Source organism: Oncorhynchus gorbuscha, linkage group LG09 (genome assembly GCF_021184085.1).
Source record: "Oncorhynchus gorbuscha isolate QuinsamMale2020 ecotype Even-year linkage group LG09, OgorEven_v1.0, whole genome shotgun sequence".
Taxonomy (NCBI): Eukaryota; Metazoa; Chordata; class Actinopteri; order Salmoniformes; family Salmonidae; genus Oncorhynchus; species Oncorhynchus gorbuscha.
Genome location: NC_060181.1, coordinates 72,392,821 through 72,417,176, shown reverse-complemented (window position 1 = coordinate 72,417,176; position 24,356 = coordinate 72,392,821). Strand labels below are relative to the sequence as shown.

General features: G+C 42.5%; 1 protein-coding gene across 1 annotated transcript in view; it reads left to right on the top strand.

Annotated features, from left to right (window-relative positions):
• Nucleotides 1-24,356, top strand: part of LOC124044016 (coiled-coil domain-containing protein 141-like) — a 48,327-nt gene that overhangs the window by 11,154 nt on the left and 12,817 nt on the right. Inside the window, exons 3-17 of the mRNA XM_046363319.1 lie at nucleotides 1,544-1,738; nucleotides 2,837-2,945; nucleotides 6,799-7,052; nucleotides 7,829-7,948; nucleotides 8,408-8,608; nucleotides 11,893-12,065; nucleotides 12,340-12,481; nucleotides 15,597-15,716; nucleotides 18,773-18,964; nucleotides 19,160-19,336; nucleotides 19,680-19,859; nucleotides 20,055-20,180; nucleotides 20,502-20,690; nucleotides 23,066-23,227; nucleotides 23,461-23,610. Coding sequence (XP_046219275.1) covers nucleotides 1,544-1,738; nucleotides 2,837-2,945; nucleotides 6,799-7,052; nucleotides 7,829-7,948; nucleotides 8,408-8,608; nucleotides 11,893-12,065; nucleotides 12,340-12,481; nucleotides 15,597-15,716; nucleotides 18,773-18,964; nucleotides 19,160-19,336; nucleotides 19,680-19,859; nucleotides 20,055-20,180; nucleotides 20,502-20,690; nucleotides 23,066-23,227; nucleotides 23,461-23,610 — 2,490 coding nt within the window. The remainder of the gene's footprint in view (nucleotides 1-1,543; nucleotides 1,739-2,836; nucleotides 2,946-6,798; nucleotides 7,053-7,828; nucleotides 7,949-8,407; nucleotides 8,609-11,892; nucleotides 12,066-12,339; nucleotides 12,482-15,596; nucleotides 15,717-18,772; nucleotides 18,965-19,159; nucleotides 19,337-19,679; nucleotides 19,860-20,054; nucleotides 20,181-20,501; nucleotides 20,691-23,065; nucleotides 23,228-23,460; nucleotides 23,611-24,356) is intronic.

Genomic DNA, 24,356 nt, shown 5'->3' with positions numbered 1-24,356 from the left:
CCAAATGTATATGTCACTTGTGGTGACATTTAGGCTGTGATTAAAGCTTCTTCAGTCCCGGCCTTGTTTGAATATAGCTCATTGAGACAACATGAATGCTTTTCTTCTCTCAGAGATACCTCAGAGAACTATTTCAGTCACTTTCATTTCCCCAGCCTAGGTGGAAGTTTAAATGTTCACAGCAGCCCTCTCAATGTTGATTTATATTATTTCCAGTCAAAGCTTTTTCCCCTGGCCTTGTTATAGACTCCTGCACAATGGTTATTTTGATCCAGGCCATTCTTTCCTTGTGCCAAGCACTCATTCACTTTTTCCACCTACTGTCAGGTGTTTGAGTTATGCCTGAAGGCTGAGCATGTTCAATCTTATTTTATACAAGTATGACAATATTGGCAAAAGCATGTGAACAATTGATCTTATACATTTAAATCTTATGGTCAGATGGTTCCTGACATATTTTGCTGTTGCTGCCCTTAGATATGCATTTGCAACAAACGACTGCTTTTCGGTGCCAGCTCTCACAAAAAGAGGGACTAGTTGTTCACATGGGAATACTATTAATTCACAATCAGATGTATGATTTTAGCCCTCATATTGTCCCAATGCCACAGAGAGACTTCGTTCAGTAATAAGAAGGAGATTCAACTCCTTATTGTGATTATGCACAAGTGAAAATGTTATATTGATTTGAATGTACAGTTGCATGACTCAATGTCCTTGACCATAAGGATTCCAAAATAGAAGGTTAGGAATGAGTTGAATTATCACCTATGTGTTCCATTGTGGAGGCAGAATATCTCCAGTCATCTTCAGTAAGACATCAGAGTTACTACAGATTTCGACCTATGAACAACCCCTCTAATTAAAGAGGTTTTACCACAAAACAATCCAAAACAGATTTACATTTGGGATGGAATATGTTGTTGGTTCATCCACTGCTTTTAATTCAGCAAGGCTTTGAACTTCTATAAATATAATTTCAAATGTGTAGTTTACAATAGTGCAATTGAACAAAATGTAAATTAATCTGTCAGGCTCCTCTTCCTGTTCGGGTGGCGCTCGGCGGTCGTCGCCACCGGCCTACTAGCTGCCACTGATACCTTTTCCCTTTTCTGTTGTTTTTGTCTGATTAGTAACACCTGTTTCTTGTTTGGGTTTTAGTTTATTTAATCCGTTAGGCCCGCCTGCTCTTTGTGCGGGCTTATTTGATTTTCCACTGTGTTATTGTGTTGTTTTGGGGTTTTCCCTCCGGACTGGTTAGGTCCTGGTTTTGGTCATTGGTGTATGTGCGCCCAGTATCTTGGCAAGTACTATTTGTCCTGGGCGTAATAAAGCCCTATACCTCCTGTCTCCTGCACCTGACTCCACACCCACTACGCCTAGTGCGTTGCAGAATCGCTCCATTAACAATGTTGATTTAAATGCAAGTATAAAAATGGTCATTTAAATAAATAAAAAATGTATCCAGAGAAGATACTTCAATGAACCAGGTATATCTTATTGTCTTCTGTCTTTTTTTGTATGATCCTTTCTCTCTTTCCAGAAACATGAGGCAGGCGTGTGGGCTCTGCTGGAAGAGGCAGACAGGATGGCAGAGGAGAAGAAGGAGAATGAAGGGGAGGTGTACGAGGCCATGGCTAACTCGCTGAGCGATGCCTGGAGGACCCTGATCTTAATGCTAGAGAAGCGCAGGTCGCTGTTACACCTGGCCTCAGAGTTCTTCGACAGGGCCCTGGAGGTAGGAGGGCTAACAGAAAGGAGATGTTAAAGCTACATAGAGAATGCACAGAGCTACATAGACCATACATATACCCAGATCTCACTTCTAGAGAAGTGCTGGTTTCTGCTACACCTGGCCTCAGAGTTCTTTGACAGGGCACTTCAGTTAGGAGCCAGGCAAACAGAAACAGAGCCATTAAAGGTACATTATAGCTACATAGAACACACATAAAGCTGACATAGACCGTAACCCTAACAGATCAGAGCTGATTTTGAGTTAATGTACATGTATGCCTCAGATGTTTTCACTGCACTAATAAGCATGTAACAAAGTGATCTTTCAACCGGTTCTGAAATGGAAAGTTCGTTTTTTTATGTTGTTTGTTGGAGGAAATGTACCATTTCATGATATCAACACAGCATCCAGTGTTGTGTTCTTGTTATTACTGCTGTTCTAGAGTTAGTACATCTGTTTCCTCCTCTCCAGTTTGCTTAAAAAAAACATAAAAGAAAACAGTACATTGTTTTATCAGTTTTGTTAACATTACGTTATTGAAAAATATTTTCCTAAATAGCAGTGTAAATGACGAGGAGCTGTAATGTAATCCTATTTTTACTGCAATATAAATACACAGGTCATAGACACTGTATCACAGAGCCCTGTAAATATGGCACAATGGGGCAGGTTCATTGTTATTAGTCCAATGACAGTGGCTCCAACCAAGAGGATTGTGTTGTGTGATACTGTACAGCCACTGTAACTTACCCAGGCACTAAATAATGGCCACCCTAAATACTGCCACACAAAGCAGACACATTATTGTGATGATTATGAAACATGATGAGTGGTTGTGTGACAGATACAGGAATCAGGTGGTTCTGTAGATGTGACTGAATAGCATAACTGTTTGTACTGTCTGCCCTTTACATGTTTCATCCCTGACCAAACAGTGCTTCTTGTTTCCTGTTTACTTCTCTATCAAATCTACTGTGAGTGAATTAAGCCTTTCGAGATCTCCATGAATAAATGTGTAAAGACAGAGCCCATGCTAGTATAAATGACTCTGTTGTCTAACTATACAGATAGATTTACTATATCTTGCTCCACCTCTTGCAGTTTGCTATCAGAATAGATGAGGGAGAAGAGTTCCAGAGCAGAGAACAGGAGCTGGCAGATGCTGTGTGTCTGAAAGAACTGCTCCTGAAACACAGTGTTATGAAGAGAGGTGAGTATATGCTGATACACCTACAGTAATGCCCCCCTTAGAGAAATGATGTGTTTATTCCCTATGAGTAATGACATCCTGATCACTGCTCCAGATGTCTGATACTTGATACACAACCTCAATCTGGTCCTGACACTCATTCAGTCACCTCTGCCCTCCCTTGAGAGAATCATTCTCCTCTTAAAGTTCCTGAAATGTGATGGATTTTACCCTGCCTTTCAGTCTCCAAGGCACTGAGAGCTAATGGAGAGATAGATATATGCTAGATGTGAGAATGAGTGGCGTTCCTGTCATATCAACAGCATGGGGCTAGGACTGAGAGCTAATGGAGAGATAGATATATGCTAGATGTGAGAATGAGTGGCGTTCCTGTCATATCAACAGCATGGGGCTAGGACTGAGAGCTAATGGAGAGATAGATATATGCTAGATGTGAGAATGAGTGGCGTTCCTGTCATATCAACAGCATGGGGCTAGGACTGAGAGCTAATGGAGAGATAGATATATGCTAGATGTGAGAATGAGTGGCGTTCCTGTCATATCAACAGCACGGGTCTAGGACTGAGACATGTCAGTAAACTAAAAGCTAGTTGTCGTCGATCACATGAGCTGTTTAAGGTTGCTATGGGCCACAGGGGTCATTATGTCATTATTACACTTTAGTGTGAGGTGTGTTATTTACTTTACAAATGGATCTATAACAGATGTATTTACGCGACCCAAAGCTGGATCAAACTTTTAATTTAGCTTTATACTCCAGCATTTTGGATTTTAGATAACATGTTTTATATGAGGCGGCAGTACAGAATGTCACCTTTTATTTGAGGGTATTTTCATACATATCTGTTTTACCGTTGAGAAATGAAAGTACTTTATGTATCTAATCCACCCCATTTGAAGGTGTCTAAGTACTTGGACAAATTAATTAAATTTGGTAAAGAGTTTTGTATTTGGTCCCAATGACTACATCAAGCTTGTGACTCGACAAACTTGTTGGATGCATTTGCAGAAGTTTTGAAACTTCTACATTAGTGTGGATGCTACCATGATTACAGGTAATCCTGAATGAATCGTGAATAATGAGTGAGAAAGATAGAGGCATAAACATTATGCCCACCAAAAAGTATAAACTCCCCTTTTATTGGTAATGGTGAGAGGTTAGCATGTTTTGTGCATCTGTACATTTCTCACTCATCATTATTCAAGATTCATTTAGGTGTTTAGAAACATATTTTATTTTTATTTACAATAAAAGTGACTCCAAAATGATACAATACATTAACTACCATTCATTTCTATTGCGCACAGCATAATCTGAAACGCAACCAAAACAAGCTGCAAATGCATCCAACAAGCTTGTAGTCACAAGCATGATGTAGTCATTGTGTCCTAGGAATATGGGACCGAATCCAAACATTTTGACTAAATTGAATGAATTAGTCCAAATATTTATGACACTTTCAAATTGGTGGATACATAAACTGCATTCATTTCTAAACGGTAAAACAGATATGTATAAACATCATCTATTTGAGCAGCTAACCGATTGTTGCAGCCCATCTGTAAATAACCCAACCAATCTACCTACCTCATCCCCATATCGTTTTTATTTACTTTTCTGCTCTTTTGCACACTAGTATCTCTACTTTAAAAATATATATATTTCACCTTTATTTAACCAGGTAGGCTAGTTGAGAACAAGTTCTCATTTGCAACTGCGACCTGGCCAAGATAAAGCATAGCAGTGTGAACAGACAACACAGAGTTACACATGGAGTAAACAATTAACAAGTCAATAACACAGTAGAAAAAAAGGAGAGTCTATATACAATGTGTGCAAAAGGCATGAGGAGGTAGGCGAATAATTACAATATTGCAGATTAACACTGGAGTGATAAATGATCAGATGATCATGTACAGGTAGAGATATTGGTGTGCAAAAGAGCAGAAAAGTAAATAAATAAAAACTGTGGGGATAAGGTAGGTGAAAATGGGTGGGCTATTTACCAATAGACTATGTACAGCTGCAGCGATCGGTTAGCTGCTCAGATAGCTGATGTTTGAAGTTGGTGAGGGAGATAAAAGTCTCCAACTTCAGTGATTTTTGCAATTCGTTCCAGTCACAGGCAGCAGAGTACTGGAACGAAAGGCGGCCGAATGAGGTGTTGGCTTTAGGGATGATCAGTGAGATACACCTGCTGGAGCTCGTGCTACGGATGGGTGTTGCCATCGTGACCAGTGAACTGAGATAAGGCGGAGCTTTACCTAGCATGGCCTTGTAGATGACCTGGAGCCAGTGGGTCTGGCGACGAATATGTAGCGAGGGCCAGCCGACTAGAGCATACAAGTCACAGTGGTGGGTAGTATAAGGTGCTTTAGTGACAAAACGGATGGCACTGTGATAAACTGCATCCAGTTTGCTGAGTAGAGTGTTGGAAGCAATTTTGTAGATGACATCGCCGAAGTCGAGGATCGGTAGGATAGTCAGTTTTACTAGGGTAAGCTTGGCAGCGTGAGTGAAGGAGGCTTTGTTGCGGAATAGAAAGCCGACTCTTGATTTGATTTTCGATTGGAGATGTTTGATATGGGTCTGGAAGGAGAGTTTGCAGTCTAGCCAGACACCTAGGTACTTATAGGTGTCCACATATTCAAGGTCGGAACCATCCAGTGTGGTGATGCTAGTCGGGCATGCGGGTGCAGGCAGCGGTCGGTTGAAAAGCATGCATTTGGTTTTACTAGCGTTTAAAAGCAGTTGGAGGCCACGGAAGGAGTGTTGTATGGCATTGAAGCTCGTTTGGATTTTAGATAGCACAGTGTCCAATGACGGGCCGAAAGTATATAGAATGGTGTCGTCTGCGTAGAGGTGGATCAGGGAATCGCCCGCAGCAAGAGCAACATCATTGATATATACAGAGAAAAGAGTCGGCCCGAGAATTGAACCCTGTGGCACCCCCATAGAGACTGCCAGAGGACCGGACAGCATGCCCTCCGATTTGACACACTGAACTCTGTCTGCAAAGTAATTGGTGAACCAGGCAAGGCAGTCATCTTGCACACTCCAGTGAACACTCCAGTGTTCATTTGCTAAATTAAATTGTAATTACTTCGCTAATATGGCCTATTTATTGCCTTACCTCCTCACGCCATTTGCACCCACTGTATATAGACTTTATTTTTTTTCTATTGTGATATTGACTGTACGCTTGTTTATTCCATGTGTAACTCTGTGTTGTTTGTGTCGCACTGCTTTGTGTCGCACTGCTTTGCTTTATTTTGGCCAGGTCACAGTTGTAAATGAGAACTTGTTCTCAACTAGCCTACCTGGTTAAATAAAGATGAAATTTTAAAAATTAAAAATGTATGAAAATACCCTAAAATAAAAGGTGACATTCTGTACTCATATAAAATATTTGATCTCAAATCCAAAATGCTGGAGTATAGAGTCAAATTAAACTTTTTAGCTTCACTATCCAAATAAATACGTGGAGGAGTATACATATTGTTACACATGTCCAGCGTCTGCTCAAAGATGTATGTGCAAATTAAATAATATTTTCCTATTCTGACCCATATCTGTCCCTCGGTCTACTGGAGAGGTCAATGCTGGTTATAAACAAGAGTGTCTTTCTAATGAGAAAATTGTAAATGTTACATTATGAAGTAATTCAGCTCTTTGCAGCTATTGGTACTATGAAATGCTTTCAAGTAATAGTAAATAAACCATTCTCTCTCTCTCTCTCTCTCTCTCTCTCTCTCTCTCTCTCTCTCTCTCTCTCTCTCTCTCTCTCTCTCTCTCTCTCTCTCTCTCTCTCTCTCTCTCTCTCTCTCTCTCTCTCTCTCTCTCTCCCCCCAGGTCTCCTGGAGAAGTCCATGCTGGTTCTGAATAAGAGCCGTGATCTTCTAGACTTCCTGAGAGAGTTCCAGACGGAGGAGGCTCTACAGAGGAGCGAGGCTTTCCAGGGGGCTCACAGCAGCTGTGGCCGGGTGGAGAGTCTTATGGAGATACTGCAGGATAGGAGGAGACAGGTGGATCAGCACATGAAGCAGCAGCTCCTTGACCTGGAAGTCATCCTCAGCATCTACCAATGGGATCGGCAGGAACAGGAAGTGAGTCACGAAATGTCAATATCCAAGATCAATCCATGATAGAAATCGACTTTTTACTTAAAACCTTTACCTACCTTATATGCAAGTACACATACATGTTCTGTGGCATGACCTCTGGATAATAAGTATGGTATTAGAAAGTGTATCTGATATTGAACTGAGAATACGTACCTCGGAAAATATGATACCATCAGTCTTGTTGAGCCATACGGGGTCGTGTTAAGATGATGAAAGCACAGATGTCTCTGGCTGTGCTTCATAAAGGCTTGCTACTCTATCATGTGTGATTCAGTTGGTAGAGCATTTTATTTTATTTGATTTATTTAACCTTTATTTAACTAGGAAAGTCAGTTAAGAACAAATTCTTATTTACAATGATGGCCTACCCTGGCCAAACCCTAACACGGATGACATTGATTCAACTGTGCTCAGCCCTATAGGACTCCTAATCAAGGCCGGTTGTAATACAGCCTGGATTCAAACCAGGGTCTGTAGTGGCGCCTTTAGCCAGAGATGCTGTGCCTTGGAACGCTGCGCCACTCGGGAGCATGCACCGCCAGGGTTGTGGTTTCAATCCCTGTATGCACTCACTATTGGCAGTAGCTCTGGCTAAGAGCGCCTGTAAATATGCATACACTGCTTAGTGTCAGGGAGAGCAGTCATGAAGCATATAACTCTTCATTTGTAGTAACATGTTACCTGATCTATTGCACCTTTACCCAAGTATAAGTTCATGAATAACTGATTGTAGTGATAATACATTGTATTCTTTTCAGGTAACCCACTGGTTCAAGAGCAATGCTGACTTGTACTTTGAAAGAGATCATTTGGGCTCAACTCTCACTGAAAATGAAGAGCTCCTTCAGGAATACAAGAAGTTTGAAGAGAAAGCCAAGGTATGATACTTTAAATATGAATATATTATGGGGAACAAATTTGCTTACGGTTTGACTGTTATTTTCATTTGATTCATTGTATCACACAATAGACATGGAAAATGTGTAGAATTGCAAAAAATGTCCTTTAAAATGGCTAAATGTTCCTATCGCTCCATGGCACAGTGTGTAGAATTGCAGGAAATATGCTTTAAAACTGCAATTCATTTGATCTCAAGAGGGGTGTAAACAGTTGGAACAGTTTGGGGTTGCATGGGTTGAGAGGTGAGGGTTTGTTACTATGCCGATAAATTACAATATCCATACAGCGTTTTGCCACCTAGGGAATTTGTGTGACTGGACCTTCTCAAAGAGTATGTCAGTTCTTCTGATATCAATCATACTGTGCTCTTATAATAATGCATGTTGTGTGTGTCTCTGTGTGTGTGTGTTTGCGTGTGCCTGCATCCTGTCCTGCAGGACTGGAGTGAGTTGGTGGAGAAGTTGCTGGCCAAGGCCTCAGAGCTGCTAGCGGGGGAAGCAGAGAGCCGGGCTGAGACGGGACATGTCTCTGAGAGGAGTCTGGCTCTCAGAGCCCTGCACGAGCACTTCTGGAACCTGATGATGGGCCGCCTCGCACACTTACAGGAGAGCAATGCGTTCTTTCGCAGCGCCAACAAGGTACGGTAACTGAGAATGAAAAGTAAAAATGATTACCTAAAATGAAAAGGCCAGGCACTTGCGTGGGTTTGAAAGTTAAAAGCCTTTAAATGGGCAATTTTTTGAACTTATAAATTAATGATATGTACCCATTGATTCTTAAAGAATATAACTTAGAAATGCCTCATTAGTTCAATTCAGCTGTCGTACCCCATCAGAACTCAACATATACACTTGTTATACTTCAATGTTTGTAAACAAAGTAAATGTAAACAAACCATATTTAGCCCCAGAACACGGTTAAAACCATAATTTGGCTATCAGGGATGGTCAATCTGGACAGTCCTTGCATCCATAGCCTCATCCCTCAGCTTTTTACTGAAACAGTAGTGGGGAGTACACTTTGATTCAACTGCTGATTGCGCTTTTAATGTATGGGCTCAGACATGATTCAAATACACCAATGAGTATGTACACTGAGGCATGCATGAGAGCATCAGCTGTTCTGGACGACTGTGTGATCACGCTCTCCGTAGCCGACGTGAGTAAGACCTTTAAACAGGTCAACATACACAAGGCTGCGGGGCCAGACGGATTACTGGGATGTGTGCTCCGGGCATGTGCTGACCAACTGGCAGGTGTCTTCACTGACATTTTCAACATGTCCCTGATTGAGTCTGTAATACCAACATGCTTCAAGCAGACCACCATAGTCCCTGTGCCAAAGAACACAAAGGCAACCTGCCTAAATGACTACAGACCCGTAGCACTCACGTCTGTAGCCATGAAGTGCTTTGAAAGGCTGGTAATGGCTCACATCAACACCATTATGCTAGAAACCCTAGACCCACTCCAATTTGCATACCGCCCAAACAGATCCACAGATGATGCAATCTCTATTGCACTCCACACTGCCCTTTCCCACCTGGACAAAAGGAACACCTATGTGTTCTAAACACCTCCCTCTGCAACTGGATCCTGGACTTCCTGACAGGCCGCCCCCAGGTGGTGAGGGTAGGTAGTAACACATCTGCCACGCTGATCCTCAACACTGGAGCTCCCCAGGGGTGTGTGCTCAGTCCCCTCCTGTACTCCCTGTTCACCCACGACTGCATGACCAGGCACAACTCCAACACCATGATTAAGTTTACTGACGACACAACAGTGGTAGGCCTGATAACCGACAACGACGAGACAGCCTATAGGTAGGAGGTCAGAGACCTGGCCGGGTGGTGCCAGAATAACAACCTATCCCTCAACGTAACCAAGGAGATGATTGTGGACCACAGGAAAAGGAGCACAGAGCACGTCCCCATTCTCATCGACGGGGCTGTAGTGGAGCATGTTGAGAACTTCAAATTGCTTGGTGTCCACAACAACAAACTAGATTGGTCCAAACACACCAAGACAGTCGTGAAGAGGGCATGACAAAGCCTATTCCCCCTCAGGAAACAAAAAAGATTTGGCATGGGTCCTGAGATCCTCAAAAGTTTTTACAACATCGAGAGCATCCTGACCAGTTGCAGCACTGCCTGGTACGGCAATTGCTCGGCCTCTGACCACAAGGCAATTCAGAGGGTAGTGCGTACAGCCCAGTACATCACTGGGGCAAAGCTGCCTGCAATCCAGGACCTCTACACCAGGCGGTGTCAGAGGAAGGCCCTAAAAATTGTCAAAGACCCCAGCCACCCCAGTCATAGACTGTTCTCTCTACTATCGCATGACAAGCAGTACCGGAGTGCCAAGTCTAGAACAAAAAGGCTTCTCAACAGTTTTTACCCCCAAGCCATAAGACTCCTGAACAGGTAACCAAATGGTTACCCAGACTATTTGCATTGTGTGCCACCCCCTCTTTTACGCTGCTGCTACTCTCTGTTTATCTTATATGCATAGTCACTTTAACTATACATTCATGTATATACTACCTACCAGTGCTCCCGCACATTGGCTAACCGGTCTATCTGCATTGTGTCCCACCACCCGCCAACCCCTCTTTTTACGCTTCTGCTACTTTCTGTTCATCATATATGCATAGTCACTTTAACCATATCTACATGTACATACTACCTCCATAAGCCTGACTAACAGATGTCTGTTTACAGCCTTGCTACTCTTTTTTCAAATGTCTTTTTACTGTTTTATTTCTTTACTTACCTACACACACATACACACATACACACATACACACATTTTTTTCCCCGCACCATTGGTTAGAGCCTGCAAATAAGCATTTCACTCAAAGGTTTACACCTATTGTATTTCTTAAAATGTTCCTTATTGACTGACCTTCATGTTTTAAAGTAATGATGGACTGTTGTTTCTCTTTGTTTATTTGAGCAGTTCTTGCCATAATATGGTCTTGGTCTTTTACCAAATAGGGCTATCTTCTGTATATGACTCCTACCTTGTCACAACACAGCTGATTGGCTCAAATGCATTAAAGAAGGAAAGAAATTCCACAAATTAACTTTTAACAAGGCACACCTGTTAATTGAAATTAATTCCAGGTGACTACCTCATGAAGCTGTTTGAGAGAATGCCAAGACCGTGCAAAGCTGTGTCATGGCAAAGGGTGTCCACTTTGAAGAATACTTAATATAAAATATATTTGGATTTGTTTAACACATTTTCGGTTACTACATGATTCCATATGTGTTATTTCATAGTTTTGATATCTTAACTATTATTCTACAATGTAGAAAATAGTAAAAACAAAGAAAATCTTGAATGAGTAGGTGTGTCCAAACTTCTGCCTGGTACTGAATGTGAGGTGTATACTTTTGTTTCATAATAGATTTATTTAAGAACACCAAGAAACACTATTGATTTAACCCATTGCAGGAAAACGTTAAAACAAGGAAAACAGACCAGCTACTGCCAATGCGTTACGCTCTCACACAACCTGCTATACATATCACGTGCCGCCTTCTATAGCAGTACCAATGAGGTAGCTATGTAACTGTAGATATCACATTCAGGAAAGCAACAGGTTCTTTAGCAGTGCCAACAAGGTATTTACTGTACCAATCATGGGCCTGACAAATATGTGAAGAGTGTAATTATTATTGAAGCACTAAGTCTTTGAGGTCCTTACACAGCATAGTGAACTAGTGACTTGACTTGTATTTGAATATGCTGCCCTCAAGTGGACATTAAGGGCACATTTGTGCCATCTACTGCACCATAAATTGTTATTTTTATTATGAGAAATATTGCATTTACTCAGGACTTCCGTTAAACTAACTATTATGTTTACATGATTACTTTTATGTACAATGTCCTATCCTCTCATTTCTGTTTGTCAGGCTTTTGGGGTCCTGGGAACTGTTGAGAGTAAACTAAAGGGGTTGAAGAGCCAGACACTACGGTTGCCTAAGTTGGCCAAAAAGCACGAGGAGCTGCTGCGAAGCATTAAAGAGTCAGCCACCGACCCTCTTCAGAGAGGACAGCTCATACTGCAGAAGGTTGACCCACAGAGGTAAAGTGCACGGCATCCATATTAGGACATCCTCAGTCCTCAGACTCAAAACTTTACTGCCACCCTAGTCAAGTTTAAAACCTGCGGTGGTCAAGTATCACCACAGCCTGCTTATTGTTGGTGTAGCAAAATTAAGATTTTATGTGCTAGTTAAACTGTATGTGATGCAAAATAGGCCTTTATTTTGATAGACGGATGATCGATCAAGAATGCAGATATTATTATTACTACATGGAGCATTTGACAGCATACATGGCTCTTACTGTATTTCTAGCACCCAAGTGGAAGGGGTGAAAAGGATGCTGGGATATGTGAGAGACCGGGTTGATACTCTGAGCCGGGAATGCCACGCCCACCGAGCCCTGGCAGCTAAGAGACAGCAGCTGGTGTCCACATGTGAAGATCTCATAGACAAGGTACACACAAGTCTTAGGTTGTATCCCAAATGGCACAGCCTATTCCCTCTATAGTGCACTACCTTTGACCAGGACCCATAGGGCTCTGGTCAAATGTAGTGCACAATACAGGGAATAGGGTGCCATTTGGGGCTAAACTTTAGCTATCTTTTTTATCGTATTCCTATTGATGTGTAAGCCCACTGCTAGTCTCATTGGGCCTGATTCAGAGTTGAAATAAGCATGTGCAACTTAGACGATTGCATATAATTTACCGTCAATAGAAAAGGTACACAAATGTTTTGAGTTAAGAAGATCTAAAGTCAGATTGGTCATCTTCAGCCGTATTGTGAGGCTAGTTGACAGCCTACAATCAACTGTCAATGCTTTTATATGTGTGTACATTTCCATCTATTTCAGTTGATTGCATTTGACTGAATTGTTTTGAATCCCACCGTACCTTCTCCGCTATGCAATCTGGTTTCCGAGCCGGTCATGGGTGCACCCCAACCACGCTCAAGGTCCTAAACAACATCATAACCCCCATCGATAAAAGACAGTACTGTGCAGCCGTATTCATCGACTTGGCCAGGGCTTTTGACTCTGTCAATCACAGCATTCTTATCGGCAGACTCAACAGCCTTGGTTTCTCAACTGACTGCCTCGCCTGGTTCACCAACTACTTCTCACACAGAGTTCGGTGTGTCAAATCGGAGGGCCTGTTGTCCGGACCTCTGGCAGTCTCTATGGGGGTGCCACAGGGTTCAATTCTCGGGCTGACTCTTTTCTCTGTATACATTAATGATGTCGCTCTTGCTGCTGGTGATTCTCTGATCCACCCCTACGCAGATGACACCATTTTGTATACTTCTGGACCTTCTTTGGACACTGTGTAAACTAACATCCAGCTTCAATGCCATACAACACTCCATACAACACTCCGTGGCCTCCAACTGCTCTTAAATGCAAGTAAAACCAAATGCATAGTCTTCAACCGATCGCTGCCAGCACCTGCCCACCCGTCTAGCATCACTACTTTGGACAGTTCTGACTTAGAATATGTGGACAACTACAAATACTTAGGTGTCTGGTTAAACTGTAAACTCTCCTTCCAGACTCACAATAAATGCCTTGAACTGGCGGTGATTCAAACCTTTGGCTCTGATAAAGTTAACTGTGCCATCCATTTTGCGTGATGATGCTCATTTTACATGCAGGTCATCATTTTCTAGGTAAAGCCTTGCCTTATCTCAGCTCACTGGGCTTTAAATGGACGGAGGGCCAAATAACAACGAGGGCCGGACTTCCTGGTGTATGATACAATGATAAGCTGTCAGCTCACCTGTCGCGTTTTCCTCTTGCATCTTTTCCCGTATTTTCTCCACCAGTCCGCTCCTGTGTCCACACATCTTTTCCACAAGTTCATCAGGTGCTCCGTCGGTTGTCAAACCCACAGTTGAGTTTTTCCCAAGGCAGCTCCATCTCATTTACACATCTTGACACCTCTTCATACAAATCATGCCCCGTAGTTGTGCCATGCATAGGACGTAAAGCCAAAAAACTCCTCTGTCACGCTTAGGCTGGAGTCCACTCCGCGGATGAAAATTGACAACTGGGCAATGTCAGAAATGTCGGTGCTCTCATCCACAGCCAAGGAATATGCAATGAAATCTTTTCCCTTTTTCACAAGCTGCTCTTTTAGATTGATGGACAACTGGTCTACTCTCTCATGGCAATGGTGTTTCTGCTCAGACTCACATTTAAAAAGAGTTGCCTTTTTTCTGGGCAAACATCTCATTTCACAAACTTTAATCATGCAGTTTTTGATGAAATCACGCTTAGGCCCCTCCGTAAATGGCCGGGCTGATTTATCCGTAAATGGCCGGGCTGATTTAAGCGATCTCTTCTGCCAAAATAAAACTGGCCTTGACAGCAGCCTGGCCTTGTGATTTGGCTTTTTTGAACAGAGCCTGTCGAGATTTGAGGCCTCGTTTTAATTCCTCTGCCTTTTGTAGCCTTTGTTCCATGTCCATATTCTTGTTTTTGTCCGCGTGTTTCGTTTCATAATGTCGTCTCAGATTATACTCTTTCAGTACCGCCACACTTTCTCCACACAGAAGACACACAGGTTTTCCAGCTACCTCCGTGAACAAATACTCCGACTCCCACCTTGTTTGAAACCCCCGGTTCTCAGTGTCCACCTTCCGTTTTGCCATTTTTGATGGGTATCTGAAAGTTAATTTTACTGTGATGCTGACAACTGCTGTGACAATAAATATTGAAATGAAGCAGCCTACTGCTCGGTGCGTCACCGTTGCATTGTGGGAAATGTAGTATTGGTGCGTGTAAAAGATCTGCGGGCTGCCGGCTTGCTGCGGTCTGCGGGCCGGTTCTAATAATAAATCAAGATCATCCCAGGGGCCGTAAAAAACCTTCTCGCGGGCCGGATGTGGCCCGCGGGCCTTGACTCTGACATATGTGCCATAGCAGCACCCACCAGGAGCACGCAATCCAGCAGGTATGTTTCACTGGTCAGCCCCAAAGCCAATTCCTACTTCGGTCGGTCTTTCGTTACAGTTCTCTGCTGCCAATGACTGGAACGAACTACAAAAATCACTGAAGCTGGAGACTCATATCTCCCTCACTAACTTTAAGCATCAGCTGTCATAGCAGCTTACAGATCATTGCACCTATACATAGCCCATCTGTAAATAGCCCATCTGTAAAGCTACCTCATCCCCATATTGTTATTTATTTTTATGCTCCTTTGCACCACAGTATCTCTACTTGCACATTCATCTTCTGCACATCTATCACTCCAGTGTTTAATTGCTCAATTGTAATTTATGTCGCCACTACGACCTATTTATTGCCTTTACCACCCTAATCTTACTTAATTTGTACACACTGTATATAAACCTCTATTGTGTTATTGACTGTACGTTTGTTTATTCCATGTGTAACTCTGTGTTGTTTGTTGCACTGCTTTGCTTTGCTTTATCTTGGCCAGGTCGCAGTTGTAAATGAGAACTTGTTCTCAACTGGCCTACCTGGTTAAATAAAGGTGAAATAAATTTAAAAAATATATTTTTTGGAACTAATAAAGTTAAGTAAAAGTCATGTTTTTCTTTCCCAGATCTCGGTGTGGCTAAAGAGCAGCAACTGTTTCCTCTCCAGCAACACTGAGCCAGGCTCCCTGCTCTCCCAGTCTGAAGACATGCTCAACAAACACCTGGAACTCTCCTCACAAACACAGGTAGTCAGGGATAGCACCTGTGCATATACTCAACCTAATTCAAATGTATGCCCCCTTTGTTCATTTACATATATTGTACCAAGGTTGGGGTCAATTCAATTTAAATTCTGGAACTTCAGTTAACTTTCTGAATTGAATGAATTCATATGGACCTAACTCTGTCTTGTACTGTACTGAAGTACAGTACCAGTACAACTTTTGGACACACCTACTCATTCAAGGGTTTTTCGTTATGTTTTACTATTTTCTACATTGTATAATAATATTGAAGACATCAAAGCTGTGAAATAACATATATGGAATAATGTAGTAACCAAAAAAGTGTTAAACGAATCGAAATATATTTTATATTAAAGATTCTTCAAAGTAGCCACCCTTTGCCTTGATGACAGCTTTGCACAATCTTGGCATTCTCTCAACCAGCTTCATGGGGTAGTCACCTGGAATGCATTTCCATTAACAGGTGTGCCTTGTTAAAAGTTAATTTGTGGAATTTATTTCCTTCTTAAAACCTCTTTGGGCTGAGATCCCGCTAACGGGATCGATATGACAACAGCCAGTGAATGTGCAGGGCGCCAAATTCAAAACAACAGAAATCCCATAATTACCATTCCTCAAACATACAAGTATTTTACACCATTTTACAGATGTGCTTCTTGATAATCCCACCACAGTGTCCGATTTCAAAAAGGCTTTCCAATGAAAGCAAACCAAACGATTATGTTAGGTCAGAGCCAAGTCACAGATAAACACAGCCATTTTTCCAGCCAAAGAGAGGAGTCACAAAAAGCAGAAATAGAGATAAATTAATCACTAACCTTTGCTCTTCATCAGATGACACTCATAGGACTTCATGTTACACAATACATGTATGTTTTGTTCGATAAAGTTCATGTTTATATAAAAGAAATCTCAGTATACATTGGCACATTACGTTCAGTAGTTCTAAAACAGATTTCAAAAAAGCTTTACCAAAAAAGCATACCATGCTATAATCTGAGTACAGCGCTCAGAGACCAAAACAACCCAAACAGATATCCGCCATGTTGTGTAGTCAACAGAAGTCAGAAATAGCATTATAAATATTAACTTACCTTTGATGATCCTCATCAGAATGCACTCCCAGGAATCCCAGTTCCACATTAAATGTTTGTTTTGTTCGATGATGTCCATCATTTATGTCCAAATACCTCCTTTTGTTCGCGCATTTATCCCAGTAATTCAAATTCATGACGCGCGATCACTAGGAGCAGTCCGTAGAAACATGTCAAACGCTGTATAGAATCAATCTTCACGGTTGTTTTTAACATAAATCTTCAATAATGTTCCAACCGGAGAATTCCTTTGTCTGTCGAATTGCAATGGAACTCAAGCTAACTATCACATGAACGCGCGTGGCCAGCTCGTGGCTCTCTGCCAGACCTCTGACTCAATCCTCTCTCATTCGCCCCACTTCACAGTAGAAGCATCAAACAAGGTTCTAAACACTGTTGAGATCTAGTGGAAGCCTTAAGAAGTGCAATTTGACCCCATAGACACTGTGCATTTGATCGGGAATGAGGTGAAAAACTACAAACCTCAGATTTCCCACTTCCTGGTTGGATTTTTTCTCAGGCTTTTGCCTGCCATATGAGGTCTGTTATACTCAGACATAATTCAAACAGTTTTAGAAACTCCAGAGTGTTTTCTTCCAAATCTACTAAGCATATGCATATTAGCAACTGGGCCTGAGTAGCAGACAGTTTACTCTGGGAACCTTATTCATCCAAGCTACTCAATACTGCCCCCTGCCATAACAAGTTAACAAGCCAATCTGCTGTGTTGTGACAAGGTAGGGGTGATATACAGAAGATAGCCCATAAGTCCATATTATGGCAAGAACAGCTCAAATAAGCAAAGAGAAATGACAGTCCATCATTACTTTGAGACATGAAGGTCAGTCAATGAGGAACATTTCAAGACCTTTGAAAATTTCTCAACGTGCAGTCGCAAAAACCATCAAGTGCTATGATGAACCTGGCTCTCATGAGGACCGCCACAGGAAAGGAAGACCCAGAGTTACCTCTGCTGCAGAGGACAAGTTCATTAGAGTTACCAGCCTTAGAAAATGCAGCCCAAATAAATGCTTCAGAGTTCAAGTAACAGACACATCTCAACATCAACTGTTCAGAGGAGAATCAGGCCTTCATGGTTGAATTGCTGCAAACCACTACTAAAGGACAACAATAAGAAGAGAGACTTTCTTGGGCCATGAAACACAAGCAATGGACTTTAGACCAGTGGAAATCTGTTTTTTGGTCTGATGAGTCTAAATTTAAGATTTTTGGTTCCAACCGCCGTATCTTTGTGAGGCGCAGAGTAGGTGAACAGATCTCTGCATGTGTGGTTCCCACCGTGAATGGAGAAGGAGGTGTGATGGTGTGGAGTTCCTTTGCTGGTGACACTGTCAGTGATTTATTTAGAATTCCAGGCACACTTAACCATCACGTCTACCACAGCATTCTGCAGCGATACACCATCCTGTCTGGTTTGCGCTTAGTGGGACTATTATCTGTTTTTCAACAGGACAATGACCCAACACACCTCCAGGGTGTGTAAAGGCAATTTGACCGAGAAGGAGAGTGATGAAGTTCTGCATCAGATGATCTGGACTCCACAATCACCCGACCTCAACCCAATTGATATGGTTTGGGATGAGTTTGACAGCAGAGTGAAGGAAAAGCAGCCAGCAAGTGCTCAGCATATGTGGGAACTCCTTCAAGATGGTTGGAAAAGCATTCCAGGTGAAGCTGGTTGAGAGAATGCCAAGAGTGTGCGAAGCAGTCAGCAAGGAAAAGGGTTACTGCTTTGAAGAATGTCAAATATAAAAAATATTTAGATTTGTTTAACACTTTTTGATAACTACATGATTCTATATGTGTTATTTTATTCTACAATGTAGAAAATAGTACAAATAAAGAAAAACCATTGAATGAGCAGGTGTGTACAAACTTTTGACTGGTACTGTATATGTGTGATACTATAGAGCTTCTCAATCCTGGTCATTTGGTTCTCAGGAAACAGGCATTGAGTCAGAGGCCATGGCAGAACAGATAACGGAACTGAAAACACTGGAGTGTCCTGAAGCCACTGAGTTCTCCAACAAAGCATCACTGTTAGAGGAGGAGCTGAAGACAGTCACCAGAAACGTCACATCCCGCATTGACAATATCCGACCATACGTGGGCTTCTTGCGAATTGCTGAGGAGGTTATTTTGTCTTACATTATATTTTGTTGAAATGTAATTATGTTTTTTGTTATGTGTATGTTAGTGTTTTACAGTGGTAGGTGACACAGTGGTATCTTGACTGACTGAACATCCTTGTTCTGTATGGATATGAACTGAAATGTGAATAACAGTTACATTGTACTGAATAGAGTTGTAACTCCTATGCTGTTTCAGGTGGAGGAGCAGATGCAGAGTCTACATGAGAGCTATAACTGGAAGCCAGAGGAGGAGGAGAACAAGGAGAGTGGTGTCACGTCGAAGGAGATCGCTGATGCTAAGTGGCAGTCCATGTTGGAACGCTTCCTTGCCATGCAGGACCTGGGAAACAACTACATCAATTCATCTAACATGGTTAGACATTATTACACGGTTAGAGAAATTGTTAGGACTCAGCTTCTTCAAATGCTATTATTCATGCAACAGTTTTGGCAGCCTGACATTTGCCAGTTTTAGATGTATTAATTATACGTATCTAGTAGAAGTTGCTGTGTAATTATCTATGGAATAAATTGTACTTAACAGGCCACTGTCTGCACGCATATAGAGAAACCTTAGAACCATTTATTACTGTAATTCAAACAAGAGGGAGACTGGTTAGACCAACATCCAGTGGTGCTTCGTATGTGAGGGCTGTAGAATACAGACAAGACCCCAGTACCTGATAGCAATGGATTCTTTATGCTGGCATCATCAGGTGAGTGAGGACCTGAACCTGAATGTGAGGGCAGCCATCAGTGTGGTGGAAAAGACCATGGAGGAGCTGAACAAGAAGAAGATGGACCTGTCGGACCTCTGGACCTCCTGGCAGCTCCACGTCAATCAGGTGAAGTCCATCAAGAAACAGTGGAAGAAATGCAAAGAACAATTGAAAAAGGTACAGTAAAAAGGAGTAGATAATGTATATCATTAGTCTCAACCAATCTATTCTTAATGTATCATCAAGTGCAATATCATGAATTTCAGTAAGATTAGCAGTAAGACCCCCCCTGAATACAATGTCAGAACAGATGTTTCTTTTTAATTCAGTTTTTTGTATTATTCCGTTTTTTCTAAATGTGTTTTTTTACAGACTGTTCATGACCTGAAGAGTGTGGAGGAGGTTCTTGTCCCGACTTCTAAAGTAGATCTGGGAAGTGACCTTCAGACTGTGTCAAAGCTACTGGAGAACTTTAGCCTAGATAAACCCCAGTTCCTGGTAAGAACTATAGCCCATTGACCTGTCATATAGGTAGAATAAATCACAACATTATAATGTATATATTTTTTTACAGAACACAATGGTTTATGAGTACCAATAGAATTATATAGTCTGTTTAAATGTAAGACAGAACACATTTAGTCTGTATACACTGCTTGATAGTCCAGTATCTATACGGTGGCTCTAAGTAGCTTGACACCATGCCTGAATCTTTTTACATTTGTGTCATCTCTCTTCATTCTTTGCTCTGGCCCATCATGTGATATCCTATAAGTAAATATGCATAATTATTCTCTATGTAATGTATGTCCCCTGTAGCAACTGAATGCGGAGGTAGAATACATGGTGAAGACATCAGAACTGTTGGCACTGAAAGGGATTCCTATCAAAGAGAAGAGTGAGAAGGTCACAGAGATGCTCCACCTTCATCAGAGAGTGAAAGATAACATCAAAGAGTATGAGTCTGTCCTCAAGATGGCTGTGAAGTTCCACCAGCTTTATGAAGAGGTAACAACACATAGTCTAAGCGGGATGTGTCATGTTATCTTTGCTGCAGTCTCTTCAGAACCATTGTGTCTGGGTCTGGCAGGAAAACTATCTTTGCTGTGTGTTTGAGAGAACACATGGGATCAGTTTAGATTAAAGTTCTCTGCCCTTCATAGGCATTTTCAGCTTTCAATGTCACATAAATACTGTACCTATCAGAGTTAGTTACCCATCTAGATTTGCTGTATAAACCGAAGAACACAGGATATTAATTTAGAGATGTGCTGGAGATACTGTATATTACCTCGCAGACCTTTTCAGACTAAAATGTACCATAAGAGATTGATACTTTGCATGCTTCATCCACATTACACTACGCCGGTGAGTCAAATACTAGCGATAGCTTTATGGTTGGTACATTGATTCATATGAATGTGAAGGCGTGTTCTCAAAGCATATGCAGACCAGCTTTCAAGTGTCTTCACGGAAATCTTCTATCTCTTCTGTCCCCGTCTGTAATCCCAACATGTTTCAATTTGACCACTATTGTCCCTGTTCCTCCCTAAATGACTATCACCATGTGGCATTCACATCTGTAAATATTCAAAGGCTGTTCATGACCCAGATCAACACTATCATCCCAGACACCCTGGACCCACTCCAATCTGCACACCACCCAAAAGATCCACAGATGACCTCTCCCACCTGGACAAGAGGGGAAATAACTATGTGAGAGTGCGGTTGATAGACCACTCCTCAGCATTTAACACCATAGTTCTTTCCATGCTCATTACCAAACTGGGGACCCTGGGAGTGAATATCTCCCTCTGTAACTGGATCCTGGACTTCCTGACAGAACGGCCCCAGGTGGTGAGGGTAGGAAGCAACACCTCCACTATGCTGACCCTCAACATGGGGGATGCTCAAGGGTGTGTGCTTAGTCCCCTCTTGTACTCCCTGTTCACCCACAACTGTGTCCACCCACGACTCTAGCACCATTAACAGGTTTGCTAACGACACAGCGGTGGTAGGCCTGATCACTGTCACAGCCTACAGGGAGGAGGTCAGAGACTTGGCAGTGTGGTGCCATGACAATAACTTCTCCCCCAACATCTGTAAGACCAAAGAGCTGATCGTGGACTACAGGAGAAAGAGGTTATGAGTACGCCCCATTACATGGACAGGGCTGTAGTAGAGCAGGTCGGCACAACAGCGCCTCTTCCCCCTCAGAGAGCTGAACAGATTTGGCATGAGCCTTCGGATCCTCAAAGTTCTAAAGTTCACCATCGAGAGCATCTTGACTGGCTGCATCACCACTTGCTATGCAAATGCACCACGCTCGACATAAAAGTGCTACAGAGGGTGGTGCGGACAGCCCAGTACATCACTGGGGCCGATCCAGGACCTCTATATCAGGTGGTGTCAGAGGAATGTCCAAAAAATTGCCAAAGACTCCAGCCACCCAAAACTATTCACTCGGCTACCTTCCGGCAAACAGTTACTGGACATCGGCTCTCAGACCAATACGCTGCAAGACAGCTTCTACCCCCAAGCCATAAGTAGTTAATTAATGTTTACCCAGACTATCTGCACTGACTAACTGTCTTGCACTGACTTTATGCACATTCACAAGACTATATACTGTATACACACTATATACATACTCACACACACACTACACTGACACTCTCACACAAAACCCATACGCATTCACATACACTACATAAGCACATTTGCACACACATGCTTACCGACAACACAAACACAGATACACACACACGCATACAGACACAACACACTCATATGCTGTTGCTACTCTGTTCTTTATTTTACTCATATTGTTATCTGCCGTGATGCCTAGTCACTTTACCTTTCATGTACATATCTACCTCAAATACCTTGTACCTTGGCATATTGACTAGGTACTCTATCTCCCTGAATATAGCTCCATTCTTGTGTATTTTATTCCTCTTGTGTTACTATTTTTGGGATGAGCTAATAAGCAAGCATTCACTTCACGGTTAAGTCTACACTCGTTGTATTCGGCACGTGAAAAATCTATTTGATTTGAGAAATGAAGTTAAATAAACACCTATTTAATGAATAACGGCATTATTACACAAGATGAGTCAAGATAGAATCCAAGAGAATAAATCAGCCTTCTATGAGCTCAGGGGGTTTCCTAGATAAGATACCCCAGAACACACTAATAGAACACTAATTGAATATAAGGCTGCATTACTTGGTTATTCGAAATCGAATCTTGACCACCTGGTAATATGCAAACATCATCAAACATTCACATAGATACTGATCATAGCAACAAATAAACAGCCACCTAATTGGAAAACTGTTCAATAAACAGCCTCCTAATTGGTTAATTGTGGTGTCCCCAGTTGGATAAGCTGTTAACGTCGGAGCCTGTGACAGGGTTCAGTGAGACGAGCCAGGCTAAGATCCAGCTGATCCAACACCAGGACAGACAGAGCCACATCAGACACCTGTACAAGCTGGCTATCTCTCTGGGAGGAGACATCAGCAACACTGTCCAGCAGTCGGTGAGACTGGAAGGCAACACCTCATCATTCACCACTGTTTGTTTGTTCGTCTTGACCCTGAGTTTATTTTTCATTGTGTTTGCACTCCCCTTGCTCCATGTGCTCTATTACTTTACTTATTTAAAAAAAAACTTTGCATGCACACTAACAAATATTAGTATGCTTTTGAAAATCTTGTTACATTACATGGCCATTATCTTATGATACAGAACTTCACTCTCCTTCCGTCCCAGCATGTCTCAGGGTTTACAGTGCGGCGTCTGCAGGAGCGTCTGGAGAGACTGGAGAGAGGTTGTGTGAACTGGAGCACCGAGGCCAACAGGTGTGAAGAGAGCCTCACCAGCAACCTGCGCTACTGTGTCTTCAAGGAGGAGATCACTGAGGTGAAACCCTCTCTCTAGCACACGCGTACACACACACACACTGCTTCAAGGAGGAGATCACTGAGGTGAAACCCTCTCTCTAGCACGCGCGTACACACACACACACTGCTTCAAGGAGGAGATCACTGAGGTGAAACCCTCTCTCTAGCACGCGCACACACACACACACACTGCTTCAAGGAGGAGATCACTGAGGTGAAACCCTCTCTCTAGCACGCGCGTACACACACACACACTGCTTCAAGGAGGAGATCACTGAGGTGAAACCCTCTCTCTAGCACGCGCGTACACACACACACACTGCTTCAAGGAGGAGATCACTGAGGTGAAACCCTCTCTCTAGCACGCGCGTACACACACACTGCTTCAAGGAGGAGATCACTGAGGTGAAACCCTCTCTAGCACGCGCGTACACACACACTGCTTCAAGGAGGAGATCACTGAGGTGAAACCCTCTCTCTAGCACGCGCGTACACACACACACTGCTTCAAGGAGGAGATCACTGAGGTGAAACCCTCTCTCTAGCACGCGCGTACACACACACACACTGCTTCAAGGAGGAGATCACTGAGGTGAAACCCTCTCTCTAGCACGCGCGTACACACACACACACTGCTTCAAGGAGGAGATCACTGAGGTGAAACCCTCTCTCTAGCACGCGCGTACACACACACACACTGCTTCAAGGAGGAGATCATTGAGGTGAAACCCTCTCTCTAGCATGCGCGTACACACACACACTGCT